This window comes from Glandiceps talaboti, chromosome 10 (assembly GCF_964340395.1).
Source record: "Glandiceps talaboti chromosome 10, keGlaTala1.1, whole genome shotgun sequence".
Classification (NCBI taxonomy): domain Eukaryota; kingdom Metazoa; phylum Hemichordata; class Enteropneusta; family Spengelidae; genus Glandiceps; species Glandiceps talaboti.
Genome location: NC_135558.1, coordinates 4,393,384 through 4,410,512, shown reverse-complemented (window position 1 = coordinate 4,410,512; position 17,129 = coordinate 4,393,384). Strand labels below are relative to the sequence as shown.

General features: G+C 33.7%; 1 protein-coding gene across 1 annotated transcript in view; it reads right to left on the bottom strand.

Moving 5' to 3' along the window:
* LOC144441094 (protein O-mannosyl-transferase 1-like) overlaps positions 1–17,129 on the bottom strand; it is a 63,069-nt gene that overhangs the window by 11,959 nt on the left and 33,981 nt on the right. Inside the window, exon 17 of the mRNA XM_078130624.1 lies at positions 2,862–3,039. Within this exon, the coding sequence (XP_077986750.1) occupies positions 2,862–3,039 (178 nt within the window). The remainder of the gene's footprint in view (positions 1–2,861; positions 3,040–17,129) is intronic.

Sequence of the window (17,129 nt, the reverse complement as noted above, 5' to 3'; positions counted from 1 at the left end):
TTGAAACTTGAATAACTGAAGTGTCATTTTCTCATATGATAATTTAAGTTCAGTACTCAATGTTTTCCACTTTGAAAAATCAGTTCCATTTTTCTGTCCACCAATTATCATAATTTCATAAATGTACATCATATCATGTATGAACCAGATTAATTTTGTTTTCATAATACATGTACATGTTTACACTTTTGGAACATTTTTCCATAACCTACATGTGTGATCTATCAGCTCATTACCATAACTAAGTGTTTGCTTTTTGTAATTACATCTGATAAGCCTGAGTCGTTGCTGGTACAGGTACTAGGTCAAGACTGAAATGCTGTCGACCGAATGTGTGCAAGTACTAGTGAGTGTGTTACTCCACCACAAGGCACAACTGGCTTGGGTGAAAGGTCATGATCCGATCGCGATCACAACATTAGGATACACTGTGCAACATACATTGACGGTGTTACATGTGGTATATGGACATCAGATATGGGAATTTGCTATTTAAGTATCTCTGTGCTTAATTTTTAAAAAAATTATTTAACTAACTATGGAACGAGAAAAACTGTAGTTCCGAGTGCAAGGTTAATTACTTTCAAGGAGTGAATCGTTTGAGTCAAGGGACGTTATCAGCTGTTACAACTTTTATAATCCTATTGCAGTTGACATTGCAAACAGATTTAGAGATTGTCAACAACCCGACTTGCCTATTGATGAACTCGGGTTATCCATAGTTTGGTTTTACCGAGGCGTTTCCGACATGTGAGTCGTGATACGCCATCCATTTCAGACTTAATTATTTAAAAAACATGATTAAAATTTTCATATATTATACAAATTTTCTACAAAATGAATTGTAAGTGTGAAACCAGTCAGAAATTTCATTCATTTGTATACACAATTCAATATTATTAATTAATTTTTGAAGCCAGTATTAGAACATAATATTTGTTTGTCCTCATGAATTATAAAATTTAATGCTTTTGGAAAATTTATTTCACGTCAACACAAGGCAATAAATTTCTAAACTTGTTTCAAATATTACATTAATAAGTTGTACTAGACACATAATTTCTTCTACTGAGCTGAGATGTTTTGGATGTCTTCTGCAGTCCCATCTTTCTGATATGATTATTTTGATAGTCTGCCAAACAAGGGGCCCCTGAAATCACTGTTTTGAGAGGCAAATACTCAGATAAGTGACCTGGATTATGGCTACTTTTAATCCATGATGCCTTGAGGTAGTCATAAATCAGGAGGGAGTATCATTTTCCCATCAAAGATATATTTATATTCTCTTAAGATTAATGTTATGACTATTTCAATGCAACATTTTATTTCTGTGCTTGCCAAACTGTAGGTAGGTGGGTGTATATACCCTCTGGCATATGTTACAAATATTAGCCATTAATTGTCAATTTCTAAAGAAAATATCTACTCACTGAGTAAAAAAATCTTTGGAAGTAATTTCTAAATTTTTGCTGATGTCCTGTCAACATATCATCAGGGGTGTACTACAATGGGCAGTTATCACGTTTCTCAGAAGAGACATGTAACATGAGCTGGGATCTCGATGCCAGCATACCGATTTATACTGGGTTTCTCCTGGTGGATACTTATGGTTTCCTTCAACATGCATCTATACAATTCATCCTCTTTGTCTAATTGACATTTTCATGTCACATCTGTGTTATCTCTTCAAAGACAAGTGGTATATAATAACAGCCCACTCTAGTACATTTCTGACAATACTGATGAGATGTTACCAAACATGGAATTTGCATCCCAATTTTTTTTTTTTTGACTCTGTGCATGAGAAGAATTTTCTTTTGAAACTATCCAGTCCTATAAACATTCACTCTCGCACTAATTATCAACTTTATGGTATTTAATAACTTATTAAAGTTTTGATGTTCATATCACTGGGCAAAATATAATGAAAAATGATGAAAGGTTATTGATACTACAAAACCAGGGATGTAAGATTACCAGTAACAGACTTTTGCTATTTATCAATATTTCGTTTTCTATGATAACAACTATGATCCATCAGTGAAAGGTTAGTGATCACTTATCCAAGCCTCCCATTGTTTTTACATGTAAAATAGAAATGTAGAAAATGACTCTGAAGTCATAAAAACCTTTTAACCTACATGAGGTACGTCACTCTTCCTATACAATGTCATTCTAGGAGATAGTATTCTGTATTAAAGTATGTTATCAAAAATAAATGCAAGATAATGAGAACATTACATCAATACAGTCAAGTTGTCTATAATGGTAAATGTTCTTATATTTAAGAACATCAGTCATGTAGCGTTTCTGTAACATATATTTATATAGACATTGTTGTCCGAATTATAGACTATAATAATAATAATAATAAAAATGGTGATGTATTAAAGACGTGTGTCTTATCTTAATACCAAGGGTAAGGTTTGTAATGGTATAGGCTTCCAGTAATAATCTTTATGCCCCAACTTTTAGAAGGCCCATAAGACATACTACTGAGGTCCGAAAAATCATATACCCCATGTAGTGGCACAGAAACATTAATTTATTTGAATCACATGATCACATAAATTGGCAGTGAAATATTATTTTATTCACAAAAAAGTAAAAATAGTGAATAAATTAACAAAGCCAAATCACTGAACAAATGGATAATTTTATCGATAAAATCCGCCACTTGCCATATTTGGGAAAAGTGTGCCAGGGCATGATATGGAAAATTATTGCCTGGAATCGATACTGGGTATATGAAAATTTGATATATCAAATCTATATGTAGACAAACTCTTTTCTAAGAAGCATTATGCAATCATGGTTAACGTTTTACAGATTATTATGTTAAATAGAGTGTTTGTTCTTACCTTAATACATATGTATATACAAGCTCCAAAAGTACACACAGTAGCATGATTTTGTACAACAAAGCTGGCAGGTAGTGATGTAAGAATAAGGTTCTTTCAAGGAGGAAAAACGGGAAATAGTTGATGGCCCATCCACCGAGTAGAATGACACCACACATTATGAATTGGTCCCAGTGTTCTGAAATACACAAATAACAATAATTAAATGTTATTCCCAAATATTTTTTCTTTGTTCAGCCAGGGAAAATATTAGTGACCTGAGGTGTCTTTGTAATTATGAGTCGAAAGACGAGTAGTGACAATCCTTTGGTCACAAGTATTTTCCAACTTAATGAAGAAAAATATTGGAGAATAACAAAATTATACCAGTGCCAGTAATAGCAAAGAAAAATCGGGGAAAGTAATGGTTCTGACATATTATTTTACAACATACATTTACTGTGGCTTGTTAACAGAATCTATGCTCACGCCATTACAAGATGCATAAGTTTTTATCATCGTTTATAGTCTGTTTTATCATACCCCTGCTTTATCAGGTTTAAGATCATGCTAACTACTAACTCAAACATTGAATATTTCATATGATGAACAGTCATCCGTAATCAATAGAGATGCTATGAGGTGAATAAACTACTTCTTTATCAATAAATTATAGATTATTCATCTTTTACAATATAATAATGTATATGTAAGTCAAATGACTTCCTCATCTCTCCCTGTTAGCCTGTCTCGCTCTCTGTGTGTGAAATAGACAGTGATTACATTCATTTGTTAGGTAAAAGCTATTCAGTATCAATATTGGAGAGAGAGAGAGAGAGAGAGAGAGAGAGAGAGAGAGAGAGAGAGAGCTGTCCAAATAGCCGTGAAATCATATTTATGATTTCAATCTGATTTGATAATCATGGCTCTTACTATTGTCATTTAATTGTAGAGATTTAGAAAAAAATTAATGTATACTTGAGGATACTAGGAAAGTCATCCAAAGATTTTTATGATTCATGTTGTCACTAAACTATAAGCCTTTGCCAATTCAACTAATTAGAACTCAGAAGCAAGTATTCGAGCAGGAAGGTTGTGAGAAAGGAAGTTCTCACAAGGATTATGGGAGAAAAATAAATTTCTCCTCAGTTTCTCACATAGTTCATACAAAGAGTAATTGTCAGTTTCTTGCCAGTTTTGGCAGAAGTGATTTCAGATATACAAAGTTAACATAATTACATTCACATTTTTTTGTGAATCAGAGAAATTTTCACCCAAACTTTTGAAATGAATAACATCCAAATCTAAAAGTCTACAATGAGTTTTTTACTCTGGATCTAAATGTTTGTGAATTATCAACATTGTAAATTGTCATCCATTATGTATGACTGCCCCAATACAGAAGTATGCACAAGGGAATTTAATGGTACACATAAATTCAAGATGCATACAGGCACAAATACCCGTATTGAGACTGTAACATTTTCTTTTACATCCCAAGATAGTGTTTATGCAATAGGGAATGTACATTAACGTTATGATTATGATTTAAACAGCTTCCATTACAAAAGAATCTTGGAAATTTAAATCACAATTTTTGATAAGATGTTATTTTCTTTTTATTTAATTGCCTGTGGCCAAAACAAGCTCCACTTGATGGAGCAAGTTCCCACGTGAAACAATAGAGATTTAACAGAGCTTATGGGAACAAGATGAAAACAAGAAATGGCTTCTCTTTGGCGTCTTTGTCTTATGGCAAAAGTGATTAAGCAATACGCGTCTGAGAAGAAACTTTTACATGGGCGAAGATGTTGAATAAAAGTGTGTAATGCCAGATTACATTTGCCAGTGCATACACTAAAGATAAAGTAACACCCCATGACCACTGAAATAAAAGTTTATGAATTCTTATCGAAATATCTCAATATACAAAAATAAAGTAACACCCCATGCCTGACTAAATTAAAACTGATAAACTCTTATCAAATTATTTCAATATACTAAGATATAGTAACATCCCATGCCTTTCTAAAATTGCACTGCATTATACCTTTTGTTATCTTTGAAATATACACCACCATTGACTGTTGCTATGGGCATGGTCTTGTTTCTAGGTATATTTACCTACATACATTTGTTTATTCTTTATTCATTTACCTACGCATCCCTGTTGTTATCTTTGTAATGTGCATCATCATTTCACTGTTGATAAGAGCATAGCCATGGTGGCTAGGGCCAGTTTTGTCAAAATGTTTTGAACAGTAACTGCAGAATAACACCTCCAGAAATATCCCCACAAAGTTTCAGCCCATTCATCAAGTTTTTGACCAAAATTGAGATTTTTAGACCTAATTTACATATCACTGGTAGGATGATCATGTTGTGAATACATCTTCATGTACACATCACCATAGGCATCCCCATAAAATTTCATCCCAATCTGCTTAGTAGTTTTGGAATTATAGATTTTTGACTAAAAGAACAAACTTTTTTAGACCTTATTTGCATATCACTGATGGTATCATCATGTCATGAACAATTCTTAATCTAAACACCCCTAAGGATGCTCCTACCAAATTCACCCCAATCCACACAGTAGTTTTGGAATTATATACTTTTGACCAAAAAGACACATTTTTAGACCTAATTTGCATATGACTGATGGAATCACCTCGTCATGAACAATTCAAAATCTACACATCCCAAGAATGTTCCAAACAAATTTCAGGCCAATCTGCCCTATAGTTTTGGAGTTTAAGTTTTTTTTACCCAAAATGCACATCATCAATGCAATCATTTTCATTTGAACAATTTCCCATCTACATGTTCACGCCCTAAGTAATGTCCCCACCAAATACCTAGGCAATCGGTCTGGCAGTTTTTGACATAAATCACACACACACACACACATTTCACCATGCCTATAGCACTACTGAACCTCAGTTTAGTTGTGGTAATAAAGTTACACCCCTTGCCTGACTAAATAAGATAAAGTTTATGATTTCTTATCAAAATATCTTGATACACTAAGATAAAGTAACACCCTCAATACCTCCTGGCATTCAATTACTGTTCTAATCAAGAAATCCTTCATCAAGACCAGTCTCCATGTGTTTTTAGCACCAATATTGGTTCTGAATTTGAAATTACCACTGAGAGCTGTACTGAATTCAAATTGAAAGTTAATATAAACCAATGAAAATTTTTATCATGCCTTCCTACTTGAAAAATCAGAGTAAAATAACATATACCAAGTCTGTGTTTGTAACTCAATACATTGCAAAAAGCTACAAAATATGAAAAGTTTGTTATTGTAAGCACAATAACAAACATTTTACACATTTGTAATCTTACCCCTGACAAAGCCAGCCACAGAGGTGATGATTATTTTTGTACTTAATTACCAAAGAATGACAAACTGTTAATATGTATTGTATATTATGTTACATCTCATCATATACAGTGTTCTCCATTGACATGGTAACAAGGGCCCAAACTCTCATAATTTCTGAGAAAATGAAAATCACACCAAACCATTTCATTTATGGAAACTGATACCACAACAACCAATACATTAAATTAAAATGGTCTCCTATTGACAGTATCAGAAGGTATTGCTAGTCACTTTAATAATTAATCTTGTTTGAAAAAGATCAACTCGAAGGAAGAATATAATATTGCATGTTTAACATTTAATGTTTCCACTCACTTGAGTGTTTAAAATGATAAATCATACATATTTTGTTAAATGTAGAATGAGTTTAAAATAACTTCCCACAAAAACTTCATTAGTAGATGTTTTAATGTACTCTATAACAGCTTTAAACTGTAATACCAATGGCAAGCTATATTATCCCTTTAATACAAGACAGATACCTAAGTTCACACAGACATAGACAAAATCATTATGAATTTAATATCTGGTGGAAGGTTTCCATGAAATCGGATACTTCATTATAAATTATATATGTATACACTGTGTATATCATGAAACATCAGAAGCTTATCAGTATTTCATGTCAATATTACTATAAAATATTGTTTGCTTTCCTAATAACACTAGAGATGATATGATATCATAACTCATAACTGCTTTACATCATACTCTTTAATGACTGTCACAGTGTTTTATTGTATATTTGAAATGAAAGTTTGGTTTACTGCCTTTAATAAACAGATCCAAATGATAGGTTGTTCAGTTATAAACAAAAGTGCAAGTAGTTTTATGAATAGACTACAAGGACAGACAGATGCATACGAGGAAGGACTAATGAATGTGAGGACAAACAGTAGCATATGAGGACAGACAGATAGATGCATGTGAGGACAGACAGATAGATGCATGTGAGGACAGACAGACAGATAGATGCATGTGAGGACAGACAGACAGATAGATGCATATGAGGACAGACAGACAGATAGATGCATGTGAGGACAGACAGACAGATAGATGCATATGAGGACAGACAGACAGATAGATGCATGTGAGGACAGACAGATAGATGCATATGAGGACAGACAGACAGATAGATGCATGTGAGGACAGACAGATAGATGCGGACAGACAGACAGATATAGATGCATATGAGGACAGACAAATGCATATGAGGATGGACAGATGCATGTGAGAATGAACAGATGCATCTGTCTGTACAGTGCCTCGTTTTATTGCTAACTTTTCACTGTGGAAAAAATGTCTTAAATCCAGTGGGAGACGTGTTATGTCATCGCATTTGAATCTCCCAAAAGAACATTAATTTAACTGTAGTTGCAAATCTCAGTATTTTCATGTTGAAAAGAAAACATCTCAGATCAGGATAAAAAAGCTGTAGTTAATACAAATGTGAAAAAAAAAATAGAATTGGGAAAGTCAATGAAGCAGCCACGTATGTACACAAAGAGATTATCAGAGATTATCAGAAGTAATGCTGAAATGTAATATACTTGTACATGCAGCCAGAGTTCTTCACAGTTTGGCTGTAATACACACACTGTAGTATCTTATGGATATAAACAAGAGCCTACAATTGCTATTACGTGACCTGTATGTAACCTGTCACAATATTGATTGATTGATTGATTGATTGAAACCAATTCAGCCATTAATGGATTTTCAAGCATGATATAAAATGCATAAAAAATACAATACCTACACAGAAAAGAGATAAAAACTAGAGTCGTAAAAATAGTAGAATAGTACCAATAAAAAATAAAACATGAAGTACAGATAGTCAAGATATAAAAACTGGAGCAGTGGCGGCTATTGACACTCTATCAAAGTTCTACTGTGTGCTAAAGGTATACAACTATGGTGTACAGTTGTATTGATGGAGTGCTGAGTTCCTGGTCATCAATTCTCTGGAACTTGCCTTTTGATCAAAGTTTATTAATTTGCTTACTTACTACCATGTCTCTCTTGAATGGTCTGCAATATGAGATACAGATTTATAAAAATGCGCATTATAATCATTTTGTATAAAGTTATTTAATATCTACACATGGTATTGTGAACTTGTATATTGTCAGCACTGATACATGCCAGGATTTTGATCTTTGATCAACACATGCACAACAGTACATAGGATGAGGTCAGGAGGGTTTCAAGATGAAACATATACACACGACTGTCAGTACATATGATGAAGTCAGGAAGGTTTCTAGATGGAACCCATATACACACAGTACATATGATCTTCTTCTTCTTTATTCCCAGAAATATATATACATATATTATAACAATTTTACAATATATGAAGTATTCAACATGGGAAAGGGAAACTAAAAATAGTTGTCTTTACAATCTGATGAAGTCAGGAAGGTTTCTAGATGGAATGCATACACACAGGAGGGTTTCAAGATGGAACCCATACACACAGGAAGGTTTCTAGATGGAATGCATATGCACAGTAAATATGATGAAGTCAGGAAGGTTTCTAGATAGAATTCATACACACAGGAGGGTTTCAAGATGGAACACATACACACAGGAGGGTATCAAGATGGAACGCATACACAGGAGGGTTTCAAGATGGAACGCATACACACAGGAGGGTTTCAAGATGTAATGCATACACACAGGAGGGTTTCAAGATTGAACACATACACACAGGAGGGTTTCAAGATGGAACGCATACACACTGTACATATGATGAAGTCAGGAGGGTTTCAAGATGGCGTGTATATACATGTCACATATGATGGAATGCACACGTAGAATGAAGTCAGGAATGTTTCTGAATCAGGAAACCTCTCAGATTGTCCTATTAAGTCAAAACAGTATCAGAACAGGATCAGGGTATGTTTGCACTCTCATTCTACATAACCTCAAACTGTCCTGAATCCTACCTGAAGTGAGATTTTTTTGTGCCATATAGACATGTCCAGGGCTAATGTATCCCACATTTGCATATTAAGGCACTGTGTACATTATTTGCATATTTGTATTGACAATTTATGCATACTGCAGGCATTGTATATCTTATGAGCATATTACTGATATTTCACACCTTATTTGCATATTACTCATGGTCATTTTGGCTTGTGTAATGTATCAACAAGCCACTAATAGTAACATCAAAGACACTGACTTGGAGGAAATCATCCATCTTAAAATTAGACTTTTAAATTTAACACACAACGTGCACAGAAAGTCAGACAGCCAGCCAGTCAGACAGGCTGGCAGGCAAATGCTTTTAATATACTATTTATAGATAAAATAGACGTCTAATTAACATGTACAGTGTCTAATTATTGGTATTTTAACAATTTTCTAGGCTGGTTGTCTGATCATTAAAAAACTCCAGTTACAGATATAGTGCAAAGCATCTGTGATAAGTACGAAATGGTTTGATTTTGATAATTGACCCTGAAGGTCAAGGTCAAAGGTAAATGTCTTAGAAGAGTTCTTGGAAAGTTTAAACCTGATAGTATGGCGATAGACACTTGAATGGAGTCTCTATGAATTTACGTTTGAGTTATGCGTTAATACATAACTGTTCATTACAAATACAGCTGCCATTCAGTAAAAAGTGGTATGAGCACTAAATATAAATCATGTGCATATTCCTCTTGTTCTGTACTACCTAAGGATGTGATTTAAACAAAAAAATAATAACATGCCTGTGATAGGCATGAAATGGACTTGATTTTGATAATTGATTCTGAAGGTCAAGATCAAGGTATATGTCTTAAAAGAAATCTTGCCCCTGATAATATGGGATAGACACATGAATAGTTTCTCCATGTATTAATGTTTTTGAGTTTAATATATATATACAATGTATGCAGTCAATATTAATTTTTAACCATACATATGGCTGCACATTTCATTCGCATATGTTGCGAAACAAATTGACATGCATATGTTCCAGATGATATATTTGTGCCAGGTTTGAATGAAATCGGACATTGCATGTCTGAATAATGATGTATTAGAGAGGGACAGACACACATACACATGGATGGAGCCTATTGTAATAGTTTCCCTCCCCTTGGGGACTTAAAATATGGAAGTTATACCCTGGTTGTTCTGTGTCAAGACAACACATGTCTACATCATTCGATGCTCAAAGTATGAGTGAAAAAATGTTACTATTAATTTTTGTGTGATTTTAATGAATTATGCCTGTGGAAGTATAATCCCCAGATGCATCACCATTAAATGTCAGCTTAAGAACAACTCTTAATCTAAAGTCCACTAAGAATGTTCCCATCATGTTTCAACCCAATCTGCTCAACAATTTTGGAATTAAAGATTTTTGACCAAAAAGACACATTGTTTTACCTAATTTGCATATCACTGATCAGATCATGTCATGAACAAGTCTTAATCTAAACACCTCTCAGAATGTTCAAACCAAATTTCAGATAGATCTGCTGAGCAGTTTTGGAGTTTAATTTTTTGACCAAAAATCACATTTTTTGACCAAAATCACACACCAGTGGTAAGATCATTTTGATTTGGAAAATTTCGCAACTAGACACCCAAGGTAATATACCCACCAAATATCATGGCAATCGGTCCAGTGGTTTTGTTTACACACACACACACACACAGTTACTTTGGCATGCCTATAGCACTACTGAACCTTATCAGTTCAGTTGTGCAAAAATTATGACCTTAGGGTTTTCTCCCTTCACACTACTCTTCTTTCCATTAGTAATGACGAGGCCCCTTAGATCACTCATATTTTATTAGGTTGAGTGTAGGTTGAGCGTAGGTTGAGTGAAGAAAAATATTGGGTTATCTAAAATTGTTTTTATCGAATGCTATGTTATTCTTCTTGTAGGTACAATTTACTACAATGTACATGTGTAATAAAACCACCAGGAGGAAGGAAACACTTCCTCTAATATTTGACAATTTTGCAGTTTCTTTTTATAACAGTATTCAATTATTTTTATCATGTTGTTGCTTTTTACACATACTCCTAAAGTTTGCAGTATCACTGAATCAGTGAATGTAAACAACTTTGATTCCCAGATAATAATCATTCAGATCTTATTCATCCTTACCAGTATTTCTAAGACACCTGTCAGGATGATATTTATGTTAGATTAGATTGATGACAGTTCCTTTATCTTGATTCACAAAAAACCAAAATTTTTTTACATTAAAACATACCTCTCATGTGGAATGTTTACTCTTTCAAAATTGAAGTTTTTATTTTTCTAAAAAATGTATATATTCTTCTATGCCAGCTTGTCTACTGGTCAGGATGAATGACTTTTCAACAGTTGTTCTACATGCGGTATGTACTGATCCTGTGAGTAGACAGAAGAAATTGGCTACCTTCACACTAAAACATGCCACGACACTTGCCAGGTACTTTTTGTGAAAATTCATCAAAGCAAACATTCATGAGGTTCCATTTCTGCATCCAAGATCCTGCTTTTCTTTAAATGGAATCATCTAATGGAACATTTTCACCATAAATCATTCACAGAAGGTAAACTGGTTTTGAAACCTTAATATCTGACTTAGTTCATAGTAATTTACAAACTTAAGCATCAAATAAGGCTAATTCATTTAACGTACTTGAAGTATTAAAAGTACAGTGACTATATTTAGGCACATCAAAAATCTTGTCAAATGGCAAGTTAGGACTTGGCAGGCACACTTTAATTTAGTGGACAGTACAATGGGATAGGTGATACTATCTGTAAAGAACTTATCCCATCGGCCTACTTTATTCAGTGCAACTGTTCTTGATACCTGTCAGAACATCTGAAAACAAAAATATTACACCTTGTATGTTGGCAGGACATCTTTTGTGCATATTCTGCTAAAATAAATCCAGAGCAATAAAGCATAGGACTACTGCACTTTGTTCCATATAGACACTGTCTTTTTATGTTCTACTTGCTACATGTACATATATATATTGTAGAAATAACTTGGTGATAAAGCTGCTACTCAAGATTTCATTACTGTTTTTAAACATAAACCCTATCAGTGCTTTTGTTAGCATGAACTCATGAGGTATCCTTGCCCTATGAAATATCCAGATTTCAAATGTGTGCAAGGAGAATACAAATTACAATCCAGTGCAATGAAATTTCACGCATGACATAGAATGATAATTGCAGTAATTGTCAAAAAAAAAAATTAAATTCAGTGTTGCAGCTTGAGGGTTTTTTGGGTCATTTGACACACATTTTTTGGACCTGACCCACAATTTTGGAGGTGATGGGTCATAGATGACCCACACTAACATTGTATGCAAATATGTTTAGCAAGAGTGCGCAACATGACCACGTCTATAGCAACAGCCAAATGATCGCGTATATTGCATAGATAACAACAGGGTTGGATAGGCAAAGGCATAATCATTCTCATCAGTAAATATCTAGGATGGATCAGCATGTCGGTAAATATTTTGCAGTTGTGCTACAATGCCATTGGTGCTTTTTTAAAAATAATAATGTCCCAAAAAAACTTATGATGACCCAGAGAAATGAAAGTCTTGGGACACTATGTCCCACTCTTTCCAAAGGCTGGCTGCAACACTGAAATTCATATTCAAATGAAAAATGTCTAAATTTTGGTTTGAGGATATCTGTGGATATATTATTAAATGGTACGTAATTAACTGTTTGAAGAGATGTAAAGAAGATGCAGGCATTTTCTCTACAAGGTATTAATATATAATGTGGCATATGGACATGATATTTAGGCAATTAAAATGAAGCTTAATTTGTTTTTATAAATTTTTAAAATGCAGTAAGTTCAAGTGATCATTTGACAGAAATATGAATTTTTCAAACACTAAGACATGAGAATTTTTTTCTGTCAAGTTTCTACAGCGAGATATAAATGCTGGCCCTAATTGGATGGCCTTTACCTTGTGAAATCCAGGTAAATCTTTGCAAACATCTGCAGATATTAACAGAAAGCAGGATATCAATTCTGTAAGCGATAGGTATCAAGAAAGATGAGCTATCTTTTTAATCAGCTAGCATTTCAAATCATTTTATCGCCTGAGTAATTGAAGAAAGCTCATTTTCAGATTTGCAATCACTTTGTCAGTCTGTAGAGTAAGATGTTGTATGGTGAGAAATCTCTCACATACAAGGTAGCAGTACACACAGTAGGCATACTGGATCTACACATGTATGTGTATATTACTTAGTATTGCTGTATATATACACCAATGGACTGACTTTGAATGGAAACCCAGAGGCGTGCAAATAATGAATATCAAACTGCAATGTTGTCATTGAAGATTAAAGATCAGTTTTATACTATAGTTCACAACACACAAGATATGTGATATACTCTGAAATCTTTTTTCTTGTGTAACAAAATCCTACACACCTTGTATCTCAACAAACTTTAAATTTCGGAGTAGCATCAACAGATATGATTTAAATAAAACATGAGTAGGCCCTAAAATGTTATAACTAGTAAATCTAGAAAGAAAAATGACTGGTTAAGTTAAATTTCTCAGTTGCTGTAACTGCAGCAAATTTCCCACCCATCAATTATGTTGCTTTTTTGACTTGTTGTATTGAGTTGTTGTACTTGCTGAAATATAGACAATTTCCTTGGGATCAAAATATAAAAGCTATGTATACCCCAAATTTACTTATATTCAGTCTGCTAAAAATGATTCAGACTTTGTACATACAGTATGATCATAGATTTAATAGAGAGGTAAATCAGCCAATTTGAATTGAAAGTAAATGTTGGGTACAATTTTCAAAAGGAAAAAATAATTGAAAAAGTGAAAAGTCATGGTTGAATAGGGGTTCGAAAGATAAATTTGTGACTGTAGTTTACAAAAATTAATTTATATAGTGAAAATCTCTGTAATATAACACACTACTACTGTTATACAGGATCTTAACACACTTTTATTACATGATGCTTAAGGAGGGAGATGCACAAAGGTCAAGGTTAAGGTCAAATTCAACATATGTTCAAATAATTGTTCTTCGGCAGTGAATAAGTTTCACACCACTAACCTAGTCGCAATGGAATTGATAAGAATCAAACTCAGGGTCTTGAATATTAAAAATACCAAGCAAAACTGTTGAATATTTGCGATACCTTTTGTATTTTAGTTCAAAAGATTTCAACATACACCTTATGCAAGCAATACTATAATTGTTTGAATCCCGGTTTGTGTTGTACATAGAACAAAGGCTTTTTTTTTTTACAATGATCCCAGCACTGATGGACCTGACTGCATTGAAACCTAGGATGCAACCAAGTATTTAGAAATATAAAAGCAAAATCATGTGATTAAAAGACAATATCGTGTGATTGTAATTTTTCAGTATGTAATAAAAGATCATGACTTATATATGTAGCAGTGCCATTATAGTCAAAATTCATCAACACTTTTGAAGTAATATTATTCAATTCTGAAAACAGCTTCAAAGAAGATTTCATGGATTAGGTATGATTCCCAAAATCTATAGTTCATGATAACAGGTTCTTTCTAAAAGAAATGTAATGCTGGATTGAATATGCAGTGCGCATTTATCAATTGACATTTTGGTGTGAAGAAATCAGTGAATGGGTTGGCTACAAAATCCCTGCAGTTAAATATGAAATGACACAAAAAGCATTCAATTTGGTATATAATCCTAACGAACAAGGTAAATGATGTGTGATATACTTGATGTACTTAATTTTTTGGGGCTAATCCGATTTTGATCAGATGTGTGGAAGGAAATCTGTACCTATTTTTTTCATTTCAATTACATGTACAAGAAAATAGGTCACTCTATGACTATTTGAAACAGGGAGGAAAAAAAATTTCATTGCAAAGTTATCGACATGTAATAGTTTGAGAAGGCCAGTCTTTGTTGAAGACACAGACCTAACCCAAATTCATACAATATATCACTTTTACTCACAGTATGACAGCAGAGAACACTGCAAACATTCGTGCAAATATCCGAGTACACCACACTTGCACATCATGAGGTTCTGTCATATTATAACAATATCACAAATTATGCTATGGCCATTATTACATATGTACCAGAGATTACTTGCATTGGTGTGCGTGCATACTAGTGGTATTTTCACTGCAGTGCAATACTGAAAACATTACTGCATACCTGCATGGAAATTATATGCAAATGAGGATGCGATAGTTCACTACACATGCAATCACGTGATCGTGCTATGTGATTTTTATGATTTTTATGGAAATTTGCTGTTTCAGATAAATATATAATAATAACAGAACCCCATTCTATGTGAGTTCCAGTGTGGGTACTCGAAGGTATTAGCACTCGTGCTTGCAGTGTGTTCTGCTGCAATTTCACTCGCTACCCTCATGAAACTATGGGTGCAGAGAACACTGCAAGCACTCATGCAATTCGCAAATACCCCGATTACGCGCCACACTCAAGCATCATGGGGTTCTGTTATATTATAGTCTTAAAATGTAAAGAAACTGGGTAATAATCATTTGCTTTGTTGTTGAATATACAAAATTTAATGTAGTGCAGATGCTCACCAAAAACATGATATTGCCAGAAAAGGTTTGGTGTACAATACTAGGTGTATTGAGTCTTCAACATTGATTCACTGAGTCTTATCTAAGAGTATTTGTTTGACATTCATGCTTAAGGTTTAATTTTTTTATAATTATACATCATGTCAGCAGATGTTTGAAAACATTTCAGTTATCAAATACTGTTTATGTACTGGAAAATGCCAACTATATAGATTGCAGCTGTCTTCTTGTAATGCTATGTTGTTAAATTCTTTTTGTTCTTTTCACTTTCAGATCATGTAATTTAAGGTACAGCTGTGGTTCTTCAAACGACATCACATGGTGTGAAACAAAGTAATATATAGTTCTTGCTACACAACTTTCTTTTGAGTAAATTCTTGCCTGTTTATGTCTACAGGTATTGTCACAGTCCATTTGCTAGCTTTACTGCTAGATTGCATAGTTTGACAAAGCTAGTTGACCTGAACAGTAGAAGCATTACTTATATGTAATTAGAACTAGTGTGACAATTAGATGTTATTCCCCAATATCTTTCTTCGTTCGGCCAAGAAAAATAGAAGTGGCCTAAGGGGCCTTTTGTGTAGTGACAATCCACTCGAAGTGACAACCCTTAGGTCACGAGTATTTTCTGGCTGAATGAAGAAAAATGTTGGAAAATAACATAATTATACCAGCCAGTAATATCAAAGAAAAATCAGGGAAAGTAATAGTAAATTGGAATGTTTTGATTCACATTTTGAACACAGCAGAACCAGTGATGTAGGCACGCTTTGTTGTGGCATACTGGTGGACGTACGTTGTTGTGACGTAAAACGACCAGAGTACATGTATATTCCATATTATTGCCTTATGCATGGTATAATTGTAATTTACCAGCCTAGTGAATGTATTTCTCAATGGTATGAAACTTGTTTAATATGATTATGACCATAAGTAAAATGTAATGCATAATATGTATCATTATTATATGGTTACTTTCACAGGCTAGAGATACAAAAGGCAATTCTTTAAGAACCAATTTTCAGTACCTGCAATAGCTTTTTAACTCATACTAGAGAGTCAAAATATCATTGTCGTTGTCATTGTCGTTGTCATTGTCATTGTCATCATCATCATCGTCATCATCATCATCATCATTATTATCATCATCATCATCATCGTCGTAGTCATCATCATGTCATAGCTAGTACTGTCATCCATGTAATCAGTTCTTCCATCACTATGGTAACAACATCCCACTTTTTAATACACAGTTAAAAACTGGTTAGGACTTGTTCCAGACTTGTATAAAAAATGCTACAGATGTACATCA